The 15612-nt window shown below is 47.9% G+C and overlaps 1 protein-coding gene across 4 annotated transcripts in view; it reads right to left on the reverse strand.

The window, feature by feature from the left end:
* pcif1 (phosphorylated CTD interacting factor 1) overlaps positions 1 to 15612 on the reverse strand; it is a 295713-nt gene that overhangs the window by 125149 nt on the left and 154952 nt on the right. For all 4 annotated transcript variants that reach the window (XR_011948739.1, XM_072514490.1, XM_072514491.1 and 1 more), the window contains exon 8: positions 7248 to 7331. Coding sequence is in view for 3 of the 4 variants with exons in the window: in XM_072514490.1 (XP_072370591.1) it covers positions 7248 to 7331 (84 nt within the window). In the remaining variant the exon portion in view is untranslated. The remainder of the gene's footprint in view (positions 1 to 7247; positions 7332 to 15612) is intronic.

Below are 15612 nucleotides of genomic sequence, written 5' to 3' on the forward strand. Positions count from 1 at the left end.
GAGAATGGATATTCTCCCAAAAGGAGGTATTGCCTCTGTGACACTCTCTAGGTACTGTTCCCGGATACCCTGCTCCATTTAAAATTTCAGTCAGGATCCTGGATATAAAAAATGCCATATCTACTGCCTCCACGAGGGCAAGTATCTCCGTTGCCAACGTACTTTTAAAAAAAAATATTTATTCAAGTTTTTTAACACAATTTTTCTCCCTTACAAACAATAACCCCCCCCCCCGTAACAAAAAAAAACGAGAAATGGCGCAGAGCAAGATATATACATGGCAAAATGATATATTTACACAGCTTTGTACACTGGCCCTCACCCGTACGTGCCAGTTTCCCCAACCCTTCATGTTATCTCTTGCTCATCCACCCTCCCAGGCAGTCCCCCCCCGCCCAGGACGTCCCTCCACCCCCCCCCCCAAGGATGGCCCCACCACTCCCCCCCCCCCCCCAAGGTTGCTGCTGCTGCTGACGAACCTTCCTCTATCGCTCCGTGAGATAGTCTAGGAACGGTTGCCACCGCCTGTAGAACCCCTGCGCAGACCCTCTCAAGGCAAACTTCATCCTCTCCAACTTTATGAACCCAGCCATATCATTTATCCAGGCCTCCAGGCTGGGGGGCTTCACCTCCTTCCACATTAGCAAGATCCTTCGCCGGGCTACTAGGGACGCAAAGGCCAGAATGCCGGCCTCTTTCGCCTCCTGCACTCCCGGTTCGTCCACAACTCCAAATATTGCTAGCCCCCAGCTTGGCTTGACCCGGACTTTCACCACCTGAGATATTGCTCCCGCCACTCCTCTCCAGAACCCCTCCAGTGCCGGGCATGACCAAAACACATGGACATGGTTCGCCGGGCTCCCTGAGCACCTTCCACATCTGTCCTCTACCCCAAAGAACCTACTCAACCTCGCCCCCGTCAAGTGCGCTCTGTGGACCACCTTAAATTGTATCAGGCTGAGCCTGGCACACAAGGAGGAATTAACCCTACCTAGGGCATCAGCCCACAGACCGTCCTCTATCTCCTCCCCCAGCTCCTCCTCCCATTTACCCTTCAACTCTTCTACCAGCGCTTCCCCCTCTTGTTTCAACTCCTGATGTATTTCCGACACCTTGCCCTCCCCGACCCATACACCCGAGATCACCCTATCTTGAACTTCTTGTGCCGGGAGCAACGGGAATTCCCTCACCTGTCGCCTCACAAAAGCCCTCACCTGCATATATCTAAAGGCATTTCCTGGGGGTAACTCGAACTTCTCCTCCAGTGCCCCTAGGCTCGCAAACGTCCTGTCGATGAACATTCTTCCAATCTTCCCATTCTTCCAATCCCTGCCCGATGCCAGCTCTAGAACCCCCCGTCCATCTTCCCCGGGACAAACCGGTGGTTATCCCTGATCGGGGACCACACCGATGCTCCCATTGCACCCCGGTGCCGTCTCCACTGGCCCCAGATCCTTAGCGTTGCCGCCACCACCGGGCTCGTGGTATACTTTGTCGGCGAGAGCGGCAGCGGTGCCATCACCAACGCCCCCAGGCTTGTTCCTTTACAGGACGCCATCTCCATCCTCTTCCATGCCGCCCCCTCTCCCTCCATAACCCACTTGCGGATCATCGCCACATGTGCTGCCCAGTAGTAGCTCCCCAGGTTTGGCAGCGCCAAACTCGGTCCCTACTGCGTTCCAGGAACCCCCTCCTTACTCTCGGGGTTTTATTCGTCCACACAAACCCCATAATACTCCTGCCTACTCTCTTAAAAAGACCTTAGTAATCACGATGGGAAGGCACTGAAACACAAACAGAAACCTCGGAAGGACCACCATTTTGACCGACTGCACTCTACCCGCCAGCGAGAGCGGTAACATGTCCCATCTTTTGAAATCCTCCTCCATTTGCTCCACCAACCTCGTCAGATTCAGTTTATGTAGGGTCCCCCAACTCCTGGCTATCTGGATCCCCAGATACCGAAAGCTCCCCTCCGCTCTCCTGGGCGGTAGGTCCCCTATCCCTCTTTCTTGGTCCCCCACCTGTAATACAAAGAGCTCACTCTTCCCTACATTGAGCTTATAGCCCGAAAACTCCCCAAACTCCCTTAGAGTCTGCATGATCTCCACCATCCCCTCCATTGGATCCGCCACGTACAGCAACAGGTCATCCGCATATAGCGACACCCGATGCTCTTCTCCCCCTCGGACCACCCCCCTCCATTTATTAGACTCCCTCAATGACATGGCCAATGGTTCGATCACCAATGCGAACAACAGGGGGGACAGGGGGCACCTCTGCCTCGTCCCTCGGTACAGTCGAAAGTACTCCGACCTCCGCCGGTTCGTCACTACACTCGCCATCGGGGCTCTGTAAAGGAGCTTAACCCAATTGATAAACCCTACCCCGAACCCAAACCTACGCAGCACCTCCCAGAGGTACTCCCACTCTACTCTGTCAAAGGCCTTCTCCGCGTCCATAGCTGCCACTATCTCTGCCTCTCCCTCCTCCGATGGCATCATTATCACGTTTAAGAGCTGCCGCACATTGGTGTTTAGTTGCCTGCCCTTTACAAATCCCGTCTGGTCCTCGTGGATTACCCCCGGGACACAGTCCTCGATCCTCGTGGCCAGCAGTTTTGCCAGCAACTTTGCATCCACATTGAGGAGCGAGATCGGCCTGTACAATCCACATTGCAGTGGGTCCTTGTCCCGCTTTAGGATCAAAGAAATTGTCGCTTCCGACATTGTCGGGGGCAGGGTCCCCTCCTCTCTTGCCTCATTAAAGGTCCTCACCAGTAGCGGGGCCAACAGGTCTGCGTACTTCCTGTAGAACTCCACCGGGAATCCGTCCGGTCCTGGGGCCTTCCCCGCCTGCATGCTCCCCAAACCCTTGCTCAGCTCCTCCAACCCAATTGGTGCCCCCAAACCAGCCACCTCTTGCTCCTCCACCCTCGGGAATCTCAGCTGATCTAGGAATCGTCTCATCCCCTCTTCCCCCGCTGGGGGCTGGGATCTGTATAGCTCTTCATAAAAGGCCTTAAATACCTTGTTTATTTTCGTCGCACTCCGAACCGTGGCTCCCCTTCCATCTTTGACTCCCCCTATTTCCCTCGCTGCCATCCTCTTACGGAGCTGGTGTGCCAGCATCCGACTAGCCTTTTCCCCATACTCGTAGGTCGCCCCCTGCACTTTCCTCCACTGTGCCTCCGCCTTCCCTGTGGTCAACAGGTCAAACTCCGTCTGGAGCCGTCGTCTTTCCCCAAGTAATCTTTCCTCCGGGGCCTCTGCGTATCTCCTGTCCACTCTCAAACTCTCCCCCACTAACCTCTCCCTTTCCATACCCTCTGTCTTCTCCCTATGAGCCCTAATGGAAATTAGCCAACGTACTTTTTAACCACTCTTCGTATCTTTTTAGTTTCCCATGCCAAAGGGCAACATTTACCTATTCTACCTCAGGAGAAAAATTCTAAATTCTCCTGCACTCGAAAAGACATCACAGAGATTAGCACAAGATCTCATCATGAACAATCAGATTCAGGTGTCTAATATTATCTAAAGATGGGAAATTCAAAACACAATTCTCCAACTTAATTTTGCCAATGGTTTGTTTGCTCAAACTATTTCTTCAACCTTAGGATCATTAAAACAACAAACTTTGCATCCGGTCTGTCTGTATAGCTCACCAATTCAGCTGCCCAAATAAACTTCAGAGTTCCTCTTTTTCCATTTTAGAAACCTTCATATCCTTTTATGAGGCCCTACCAAGTGCTGCTAATGTAGGGATTTGAACATGTGAATGCTCCAAAGGCCTAACTTCCAATCTTAAACTCCGTTCTAAGCCCGTTAATAGCAATGTATTCAAATTTGCTTCTACCACCCCGCAAAAAATCATCTATTGTGCATCATGAAGATGCCAGAAAGTTTCTCTCCATGGTGCCAATAAAACATCGCAGGGTCTGTTTTCAGTTGAAGACAGCCCAATTTTAACAAAATCAACCTCACTGAGAAATACCACACTCTGGAGGCGTCATTCAACCCCTACACACATTTATTTAACTTCCAGAGTACCCTTTCTGTGTTTGGCGCCCAAGGACAAAGAAAAAAATCTCTTTCAAGGTGATGTCCCTTTAAGAAAGCAGCTTTAATACCAACGACTTGCATTGCCCAAAATTGTGGCTAACAGAGCCAAAACAAACTTCAAAATAACCTTTCCTGTCATCAGTGAATCTACCCTTACATCTTGGTCACTCTTCAAAGTCTCCTGCCACCAGCCTGGCTTTGGCCTTATAAGCTCCATCAGGAAGCACTTTTTCCGTGCATATCCATCTATGAAATAGAACTCTTTGACCCTATCTGGGACCACTGTGTGCACCCCAAATTCTTTCCAACTTTGCAGTTCTTGCTGTTTTGCATCTTTTCTTAATTTAATATCTAATTTGTCAGAAGCCACTAAGACCTCTCGATCATATGGGCTTTTGCTACTTGTTGCCTTCCTGGTCTGTCACATATTTCTTGCCCTTGTTAAGCTGCACCCTCTATTCGACAGTGAGAAATTCCAGAATCTTTCTGAATATCTGACAGAGAATTCTCAGAGTCTGTCGGCACTGCTGCCTCACAGCGCCAGGAATCCGGGTTCAATTCTGGCCTTCGGTCACTGTGTGTGGAGTCTGACTTTCTCCCTGTGTCTGTGTGGGTTTCCTCCAGGTGCTCCAGTTTCCTGCCACAGTGCAAAGATGTGCAGGTTAGATGGACTGGCCATGCTAAATTGTCACTTAGTGTCCAGCGGTGTGCATGTTAGGTTGTGGGGTTCGGGACATAGGGCAGAGTGGACAGGGGGGGGATGAGTGGACCTAGGTGGAGTGCTCTTTCGGAGGGTCAGTACAGATCTGACGTGCCAAATAGCCACCTTCTGCACTGTAGAGATTCTATGATGTCTGAATATCTGATTTCAAGAATTTCCAGAATCTATCTAAGCATCCTACAGAGCATCTGACCCCGAGAAATCCCAGAGTCTGTCTGAATTCATCTGACAGTCTGTCTAAAAACAGGGAATGGTAGAAACACGCTGTTACTGAGAGGCCCAGGCTGATGTTCCAGAGAAAGAAGTTCAAATACCACAACGGTACCTGGGGAGATTTAAATTCATTACTCTGCAATAAAATGATAGTCTCGTAAGGATGATCATGAAAAGACCCATCTGGTTCAGGAAAGAAAATCTGCCATCTTTACTCTGTCTGGCATACACATGACTCCAAGTCCACAACAATGTTGTTGACCTCTTTGCAGTGGGGAAATCGGTGCTTCCAGAAATAGTAAGAGCAGAATACTCATCTCATCTCCGACCACGCTCCACATTACATGGATGTGAGGTTGGAGATGGGTTGTGCCCAACGCCCCTCATGGAGGTTTGACACGGACCTCCTGGCCGACAAGGTCTTCTGCCACAAAACATCACAGGCCATTGGCGAGTACTTACTAACAACTTTCCATGTTCCGGGTACTGAAGTCGGTGATTAAGGGAGAGATTATAACCTATAAGGCTTGTACAGACAGGGAAGAGGGTGGCTAAGCAACAACTGATCGACTCCATCCTGGAAGTCGACAGAAGATACTCCGAGGCCCGACCATAGAGCTTCTGGCAGAGAGGAAAAAGCTAGAAATGGACTTTAACCTGCTATCCACCAGGAAGGCAGTGCACCAAGTCACCAGGCACAGGGGATGTTTTACGAACATGGAGAGAAGGCTTTGACAAAGGGTCACCTGGACTCGAAATGTGAACTATTTTCTCTCCCTACAGATGCTGCCAGACCTGCTGAGATTTTCCAGCATTTTCTCTTTGGTTTCAGATTCCAGCATCTGCAGTAATTTGTTTTTATCATGTAGACCCATTTTGTTGCTTAACGTAGATGTGAACATATTCACGAATGTACTGGCCAATTGCATACCAGACGTGGGTGCGGAGGATCAGACGGGTTTTGTCAAGGGAAGGCAGCTTACAGCGAACATCAGACGATTGCTGAATTTGATACTGACCCCATCTGGGAAGAGAATACCAGAGGTGATTGTCTCCCTGGACGCAGAAAAGGCCTTCGGCAGAGTCGAATTGAAGTACCTCATTGCCCCCAAGGCAAGCGTTCGGACCAACACCACCAGCTTTGAATACTTCCAGTTGTACAGAGGCACTAGGCAGGGATGCCCGCTGTCCCCGCTTCTGTTTGCCCTGGCAATTGAACCCCTGCCGAATGCCCTGTGAGACATAGTAGGTTGGAAGGGTATCCAAAGAAGAGGCAGAGAGTAGAGTCTCACTCTATGTGGATGATCTGCTCCTCTACATCTTGGACCTGTAGAACGGCTTGAAGGAAATCACGAAGCTCCTGGAAGAGTTTGGGATCTTCTCGGGCTACAAACTCAACCTGGGCAAAAGTGAGGCATTCCCGGTGAACCCGATCTGGGGAAGGACAGAGCTGGAACGTCGACATTCAAAATAGCCCAAAACAAATTCCGCTACCTGGGGATCCAGATAGCCCACGACTGCACATGGATTCACAAGTGGAATCTGACCAGTATGGGGTATCGGACCAGCCACAACTTAATATGGAGAAGAGGACTGACGCCCTTGCTTTTGCTTCGTTAATTGCTTGCCGGAGAATCCTGCTCAGCTGGCGATCAGCAGCTCCACCCACAGCTGCAGACTGGCTGGCAGACCTGTCGGAATTTATCCATCTGGAGAAGATCAAGTACACTATCCGTGGGTCGGACGAAGGTTTTCACAAAGCGTGGGGGCAATTCATTAGCCTGTTCTAAGATCTGTTTGAAGCCAATAATGGATAGGAAAGAGGGATGCGGGGGACCAATAGGAACCAACAGGGTCACAAAAAACAGACAGGAACATGGGGGGGGGGAAAGCAAGGGAGGAACCCGAAGGAAACACCAAGGGCACCCAGGGAGAGATCGAAGGGGGGGGGGGGCAGAGGGGTCCCCTACAAAGCCATAGGAACAAAAAACAAGATGAACGATAGACCATAACATCTACTGCGGAAGAAAGGGCCTAAGACGTAGCCCGAAGAGCGAGGGGGGGGGAGGGGGGGGGGGGGGGGGGGGGGGGGGGGGGGGGGGGGGAAAGGAGGAGAAAAAAGAGAGGGGGTGCCTTAAAAGGAAAAACACGTAAATTGTAAATCATAACCGTTTCAATCATCCCTGCCTGGTGTACAAATGTAAGATTCAATAAAAATATTTATAAAAAAACAGATAAAGAAAAATGACCTGGATTCAATCATCCGCTTTGCAGACTCAGCATATTTGAAAAGCAGTCTCCGGGCTTCCTCCCTGTACTTAATGCGAGACAACCTGAAAATGAAAGTATAAAGCACCATGTCAATTTCAGCATTGCGTTCAACACAGATAGCATTGCCACATTTAAAAACTTTCCAGCAAAGAATCCAAATCTTTCACATTTATAGCAGGACCTTCCAACAGATCACCACGATGATGTTGTCTTGACAGATGCCCAATTGTGGAGAATGGTTGACGGTCAGGGGATCTCAATGTGTGGTTGACAGCGTTGGGAGGGTTGTTTTACCGATAAGGACCTCAGTTTGGCTTCTGTTTTATTGATAAGGGCCTCAGTCTGGAGTATGTTTTATTGATAAGGGTATCAGTCTGGGGAGTGTTTTATTGATAAAGGTGTCAGACTGGAGACTGTTTTATTAATGAGGGCCGCAGACTGGAGGGCATTTTATAGATTAGGATCTCAGTCTGGGGAGTATTGTATTGATAAGAGCCTCAATCCAGGGAATGTTTTACTGAGAAGGGTCTCAGTCTGGAGAGTGTTTTATTGATAAGAGTCTCAGTCTGGTTAGTACTTTATTGATAAGGATCGCAGTCTGGTGAGTGATTTATTGAAAAAGGTTTCAGTTTGGGTATTGCTTTATTGATCAGGGTCTCAGTCTGGTTAGTACTTTATTGATAAGGCACGCAGTCCGGACAGTGTTTTATTGACATGGGTCTCAGTTTGGGGAGTTTTGTATTGATAAGGGTCTCAGTCCAGAGAGAGTTTTGTTAAGGGTCTCAGTCCGGTGAATGTTTTACTGATAAGGGTCTCAGTCTGGAGAATGATTTATTGATAAGGCCTTCAGTCCAAATGTATTATTGAAAAGGTTCGCATTTCAAAGAGAGTTTTATTGATAAGGGTCTCAGATTGGGGAATGATTTATTGATAAGGTCTCAGTCTCGTGACTGTTTTATTGATAAGGGTCTCAGTCAAGGGAGTGTTTTATTGATAAGGATCTCAATGTGGAGAGTGATTTATTGCTAAGGGTCTCAATCTAGGGAGTGCTTTATTGATAAGGGGCACAGTCTGGAGAGTGATTTATTGACAAGGGTCTCACAGTCTCGGGACTGTTTTATTGATAAGGATCTCAGTCTGGAGAATGTTGTTTTGATAAGGATCTCAGTCTGGAGTCTGTTTATTTGATAAGGGTCTCAGTAGGTAGAGTGCTTTATTGATAAGAGTCTCAATCTGGAGAGTGTATCACTGGTAAGAGTCTCAGTCTGGAGTCTGTTTTATTGATAAGGGTCTCAATCTAGAGAGTGTTTTATTGATAAAGATCTGTCTGGCGATTGTTTTATTGCTAAGGATCTCAGTCTGGAGTGTGTTTTATTGATAAGGGTCTTGGTCCAAAGAATGTTTCATTGATAAGGGTCTCAAGTCTGGAGTTTGTTTATTTGATAAGGATCTCAATCTGTAGTGTGTTTTATTGATAAGGGTCTCAGTCTGTAGTGTGTTTTAGTGATAAGAGTCTCAGTCTGGAGAGTGTTTTATTGATAGGAGACTCAGTCTGTAGTGTGTTTTATTGATCAGAGTCTCAGTCTGTAGTGTGTTTTATTGATAAGAGACTCAGTCTGTAGTGTGTTTTATTGATAAGGGTCTCAGTCTGGAGAGTGTTTTATTGATAAGGATCTGTCTGGAGATTCTTTTATTGCTAAGGATCTCAGTCTGGAGAGTGTTTTATTGATAAGGGTCTTGATAAGAGTCTCAGTCTGTAGTGTGTTTTATTGATAAAGGTCTCAGTCTGTCGTGTGTCTGTAGTGTTTTATTGATAAGAGTCTCAGTCTGGAGAGTGTTTTATTGATAAGGGTCTCAGTCTAGAGTACGTTTTATTGATAAGGGTCTCACAGTCTCGGGACTGTTTTATTGATAAGGATCTCAGTCTGGAGATTGTTGTTTTGATAAGGATCTCAGTCTGTAGTGTGTTTTATTGATAAGAGTCTCAGTCTGGAGAGTGTTTTATTGATAAGGGTCTCAGTCTGTAGTGTGTTTTATTGATAAGAGTCTCAGTCTGTAGTGTTTTATTGATAAGAGTCTCAGTCTGGAGAGTGTTTTATTGGTAAGGGTCTCAGTCTGTCGTGTGTATGTAGTGTGTTTTATTGATGAGTCTCAGTCTGGAGTATGTTTTATTGAAAAGAGTCTCAGTCTGGAGAGTGTTATTTTGATAGTCTCAATCTGGAGAGTGTTTTATTGACAAGGGTCTCAGTCTGGAGTATGTTTTATTGATAAGGGTCTCAGTCTGGAGAGTGTTTTATTGCTAAGGGTCTCAGTCTGTCGTGTGTTTTATTGATAAGAGTCTCAGTCTGTAGTATGTTTTATTGAAAAGAGTCTCAGTCTGTAGTATGTTTTATTGATAAGGGTCTCAGTCTGGAGTATGTTTTATTGATAAGGGTCTCAGTCTGCAGTATGTTTTATTGATAAGGGTATAAGTCTGGGGAGTGTTTTATTGATAAAATTGTCAGACTGTAACTGTTTTATTATGAAGGGCCTCAGACTGGGAAAGGTTTACGGAAAGAGTCTAGGGAGTGTTTTATTTATAAGGATCGCATCCTGGAGAGTGATTTGTTGAAAAAAGTCTTAAGTTTGGGGATTGTTTTATTGATAAGGGTCAGTCTGGAGAGTGTTTTATTGATAAGGGTCTCAGTTGGGGAATATTTTATTGATAAGGGTCTCAGCTTGGGGAGTGTTTTATTGATAAGGGTCTCAGTCCGGAGAGAGCTTTATTGATAAGGGTCTCAGCCTGGGGAGTGTTTTATTGCTAAGGGTCTCAGTCCGGAGAGAGTTTTATTGATAAGGGTCTCAGTCTGGGGAGTGTTTTCATGATAAGGGTCTCAGTCTGGGGAGTGTTTTATTGATAAAGGTCTGTCTGGAGAGTGATTTGTTGAGAAGGGCTTCAGTCCGAATGTATTAGTGATACGGTCTCATTTCAAAGGTGGTTTTATTGATAAGGGTCTCAGACTGGAGAGTATTGATAAAGGTTTCAGTCTGGAGAGTGATTTATTGATAAGGGCTTCAGTCTGAATGTATTAGTAATTGGGTCTCATTTCAGAGAGTTTTATTGATAAGGGTCTCAGACTGGAGCCTATTTTATTGATAAGGGTCTCAGTCTGGCGAGCGTTTGATTAATTAGGTCCTCAGTCTGGTTAGTATTTTATTGATAAAAATCACAGTCTCAGGACTGTTTCATTGATAAGAGTCTCAGTCTGGAGGGTGTTTTATTGATAAGGATCTCAGTCTGGAGAGTGTTTTATTGATAAGGGTCTTGGTCCAGGGAGAATTTTATTGATATGGGTCTCAGTCTGGTGAGTGTTTTATTGATAAGGGTCTTGGTCCAGAGAGAGTTTTATTGATAAGGCTCGCAGTCTGGAGAGTGTTTTATTGATAAGGGTCTTGGTCCAGAGAGAATTTTATTGATATGGGTCTCAGTCTGGTGAGTGTTTTATTGATAAGGGTCTTGGTCCAGAGAGAGTTTTATTGATAAGGATCACAGTCTGGAGAGTGTTTTATTGATAAGGGTCTTGGTCCAGAGAGAATTTTATTGATCTGGGTCTCAGTCTGGGGAGTGTTTTATTGATAAGGGCTTCAGTCTGAATGTGTTAGTGATTGGGTCTCATTTCAGAGAGAGTCCTATTGATAAGGGTCTCAGTCTGGCGAGTGTTTGATTAATTAGGTCCTTAGTCTGGTTAGCATTTTATTGATAAGGATCGCAGTCTAGTGAGTGGTTTATTGAAAAGGGTCTCAAGTCTGGGAGTGTTTTATTGAAACCAAAGAGAAAATGCTGGAAAATCTCAGCAGGTCTAGCAGCATCTGTATGGAGAGAAAAGACTAAAGTTTTGAGTCCAGTGACTCTTTGTCAAAGCTATTAAACAGAGAAAGTGGGAAATATTTATACTGTGGAGAGGGAATGAAAGATGTGTCATAGCCACAGAAACCCAGGGAAACGGGGGTGCCAATAGACACAGAAACCAAGGGGAATTAGGCAGTCCCCAGAAAGAACAAATGGTGTGAAAGGCCAAACAGCAGAGAAGCTAACATCAGAGGGTAAACTGTGACAGATGTAGCTGTGGGGGGAGGGGAAGGGGGAAGCAAAGGGAAGAAAGGGTAAGGAAAGGTGGATAAGATGGGGGGGGGCTAAATATATATAAAGAAAGACAAGAGAGAAAGAAATGGTAAAAGACAGTTTAAATGAAATGGGATGAAAATGAATGGGTCGAAGTGGAGTAGAGCTAGTCATCTGAAGTTGTTGAGACTGGAAGGCTGTAGCGTGCCTAACCGGAAGATGAGATGTTGGTCCTCCAGTTTGCATTGAGCTTCACTGGAACGTTGCAGCAGGCCAAGGACAGACATGTGGTCATGGGAGCAGGGTCTTGTGTTAAAATGGCAAGCAACGGGAAGGTCAGGGTCTTAAATGCGCACAGACCGAAGGTGCTCAGCAAAGCAATCACCCAGTCTGTGTTTGGTCTCTCCGATATAGAAGAGAGCACATTGGGAGCAGAAAATGCAATAGACCAGATTGAAAGAGGTGCAAGTGAAACACTGCTTAACCTGGAATGACTGTTTTGGGCCTGGTATGTTAAGCATGGAAGAGGTAAAGAGGAAGGTGTTACACCTTCTGCGATTGCAGGGAAGGTGCCATGGGTGATGGGAGAGGTGTTGGGTATGGTGGAGGAGTGGCCTAGATTATCTGGGAGGGAACGGTCTCTGTGGAATGCTGTCAGAAGGAGTGAAGGGAAGATGTGTTTGGTGGTGGCATCACGCTGGAGTTGTCAAAAATGGCGGAGGATTACGGAGGCTGGTGGTGTTTTTTATCCAGTGTTTTATTGAACATAGAACGATTTATTGATAAGAGTCTCAGTCTGGGAAGTGTTTTATTGATCATGTTCTCAGTCTGGGGAATGTTTTATTCATCAAGGTCTCAGTCTGTAGAGTTTTATTGTTTTGTGTCTCTGTCTGGAGTCTGTTTTATTGATTTGGGTCTCAATCTGGGGTCTATTTTATTGATAAGGGTCTTAGTCAGAAGTGTTTTTTATTGATAATGGTCTCAGTCTGGAGTCTGTTTTATTGATAGGAGTCTCAATTTGGAGAGTGTTTTTTAAAAATAAACAATTTTATTGAGGTATTTTTGGCATACAAAACAATGACATTGTATATTACCATACAAAAGGAAAAGCAAGTAACACATAGTACAAACCACGACTCCATTCTCGCAAGGACCTACCTAAACCACCCCCTACTCTACACTACCCTAGCCCCCCACCCTGTTGATGATTAATTCTCCGCGAAGAAGTCAATGAATGGCTGCCACCTCCGGGCGAACCTCGATAGTGAACCTCTCAAGTCGAACTTAACCTTTTCTAGACCGAGAAAGCTCGCCATGTCCAATAGCCATGCTTCAGTCTTCAGGGGCTTTGAGTCTCTCCATGCCAACAGTATTCGTCGCTGGCCTGACAGGGAAGCAAAGGCCAAGACATTGGCCTCCTTCTCCTCCTGGACTCCCGGGTCCTCCGACACGCCAAAGATTGCCACCTCAGGACTCATTACCACCCCAATTTTCAAAACCTGGGACATGATGTCCACGAATCCCTGCCAGTACCCGCCGAGTCTAGGGCACGACCAGAACATGTGCACGTGATTGGCCAGCCCAACGGCGCATTTGGCACACTTGTGCTCCAGCCCGAAAAATTTACTCATCCGGGCCACCGTCACGTGGGCCCGGTGCACGACCTTAAAATGGATCAGACTGAGCCTGGCACACGTTGCGGTCGTGTTTACTCTGCCCAGAGCTTCTGCCCAAATACCGTCCTCGATCTCCCCCCCCAAGCTCGTCCTCCCACTTAAGCTTCAGGTCACCAGTCTGTGTATCCTCTGCTCCCATTAGTTCTTTGTAAATATCTGAGACTCTACCCTCACCTACCTCTCCCCTAGAAACTACCCTGTGGGACTTCCAGGTGCGGCGATGACCAGCTGAGTCGCACGTTTCGGCAGCTCCCGGTGAAACGGACTTTTGGGCTCTTGATAGGAGCCCCAACGGCAATTTTGACGGCTAAAAACACTGTGCGGTAAACCAGAAGGGAATCCCCCCTGGATACGGATGAAAAAAGGAGGAGAAAGTGGCCGGATTGCAGTGGATCCTTTAGAACAGCGGCAAGGAAGGCAAGCAAAAACCAAGATGGCGTCGGAAGGTGGCAGTTTAACATGGGGCCCTGAACAACAAGAGTTCTTGAAATGCTGTGTGGAAGAGATCAAAAAGGAAATGAAGAAAGAGCTGTTGGCCCCGATGCTACAGGCGATCGAAGGGCTAAAGGAGGAACAAAAGACCCAGGAGCGGGAGCTTCGGGTCGTGAAGGCAAAGGCAGCCGAGAATGAGGACGACATACAGGGCCTGGTGGTGAAGACGGAGACGCATGAGGCACATCAGAAACGATGTGTGGAAAGGTTGGAGGCACTGGAGAACAACGCAAGTAGGAACAACCTGAGGATTCTTGGTCTTCCTGAAGGTGCGGAGGGAGCGGACGTCGGGGCATATGTGAGCAGGATGCTGCACTCGTTAATGGGAGCGGAGGCCCCGGCGGGTCCGTTGGAGGTGGAGGGAGCATACCGAGTGATGGCGCGAGGACCGAGAGCAGGAGAAATTCCCAGAGCCATAGTGGTGAGATTCCTCCGTTTTAAGGATAGAGAAATGGTCCTTAGATGGGCAAAGAAAACTCGGAGCAGTAAATGGGAGAACGCGGTGATCCGCGTTTATCAAGACTGGAGTGCGGAGGTGGCGAGAAGGAGGGCGAGCTTTAATCAGGCCAAGGCGGTGCTTCATAAAAAGATAAAATTTGGAATGCTGCAACCGGCAAGACTGTGGGTCACATATCGAGGGAGGCACCACTACTTTGAGACGGCGGATGAAGCGTGGACTTTTATTGTGGAATAAAACTGGAATGAGCGGGTTATTAAAAAGAACGTTTGAACAAAGTGGTGGGGCGAATGTGGGGGGCGAAGAGGGGGGGTTAAAAAGGGGGGAAAGAGGAGTTTTATGTACTAATCCTGCGCTGTGGTAACTTTTCTCTCTTCCACAGGTGGTGATGGGGGGAGGAGGGGAGGTGGAGGAGATGGGGCGTTGGCCATTGGGGGCGGGACCAAGGGAGAAGCGCAGGCTTGGTTCCCGCGCTATGATAATCATGGCGGGAATAGAGAAGCAGGAAGGAGGGGGCGTCGCACGGTGCGAGCCGAGGTCACGGGGGGAAGCCGAGGTCGGCCAGAGTTTGCTGACTTCTGGGAGCAACATGGGGGGAGTAATTACGCTAGCGGGGGATCTAGCGGGGGGGGGGGGGGGGGGGGGGGGGGTGGGAGGGGGGGAATTACTGGGTTGCTGCTGCTGGGGAGAGGGGGGAGCTGGTATGGGAGGGATGGGCACCGCCTGGGGGAGATACAGCTGCGTGGGAACGGGGTGAGGAGCTGGAAAAAGGGGATGGCTAATCGACAAAGGGGGGGGGGGGGTAGGAAGCCCCCCAACCCGGCTGCTCATGTGGAACGTGAGAGGGCTGAACGGGCCGATAAAGAGGGCACGGGTACTCGCACACCTTAAGAAACTTAAGGCAGATGTGGTTATGTTACAGGAAACGCACCTGAAACTGATAGACCAGGTTAGGCTACGCAAAGGATGGGTGGGGCAGGTGTTCCATTCGGGGCTAGATGCGAAAAACAGGGGGGTTGCTATATTAGTGGGGAAGCGGGTAATGTTCGAGGCAAAGACTATAGTGGCGGATAACGGGGGCAGATACCTGATGGTGAGTGGCAAACTACAGGGGGAGACGGTGGTTTTGGTAAACGTATATGCCCCGAACTGGGATGATGCCAATTTTATGAGGCGGATGCTAGGACGCATTCCGGACCTAGAGATGGGAAAGCTGATAATGGGGGGAGATTTTAATACGGTGTTGGAACCAGGGCTGGATAGGTCGAAGTCCAGGACTGGAAGGAGGCCGGCAGCAGCCAAGGTACTTAAAGATTTTATGGAGCAGATGGGAGGTGTAGACCCGTGGAGATTTAGCAGACCTAGGAGTAAGGAGTTCTCGTTTTTCTCCTATGTCCATAAAGTCTACTCGCGAATAGACTTTTTTGTGCTGGGAAGGGCGTTGATCCCGAAGGTGAGGGGAACGGAGTATACGGCTATAGCCATTTCGGATCACGCTCCACACTGGGTAGACTTGGAGATAGGGGAGGAAACAGGAGGGCGCCCACCCTGGAGAATGGACATGGGACTAATGGCAGATGAAGGGGTGTGTCTAAGGGTGAGGGAGTGCATTGAAA

This window comes from Scyliorhinus torazame, chromosome 8 (assembly GCF_047496885.1).
Source record: "Scyliorhinus torazame isolate Kashiwa2021f chromosome 8, sScyTor2.1, whole genome shotgun sequence".
Lineage (NCBI taxonomy): Eukaryota > Metazoa > Chordata > Chondrichthyes > Carcharhiniformes > Scyliorhinidae > Scyliorhinus > Scyliorhinus torazame.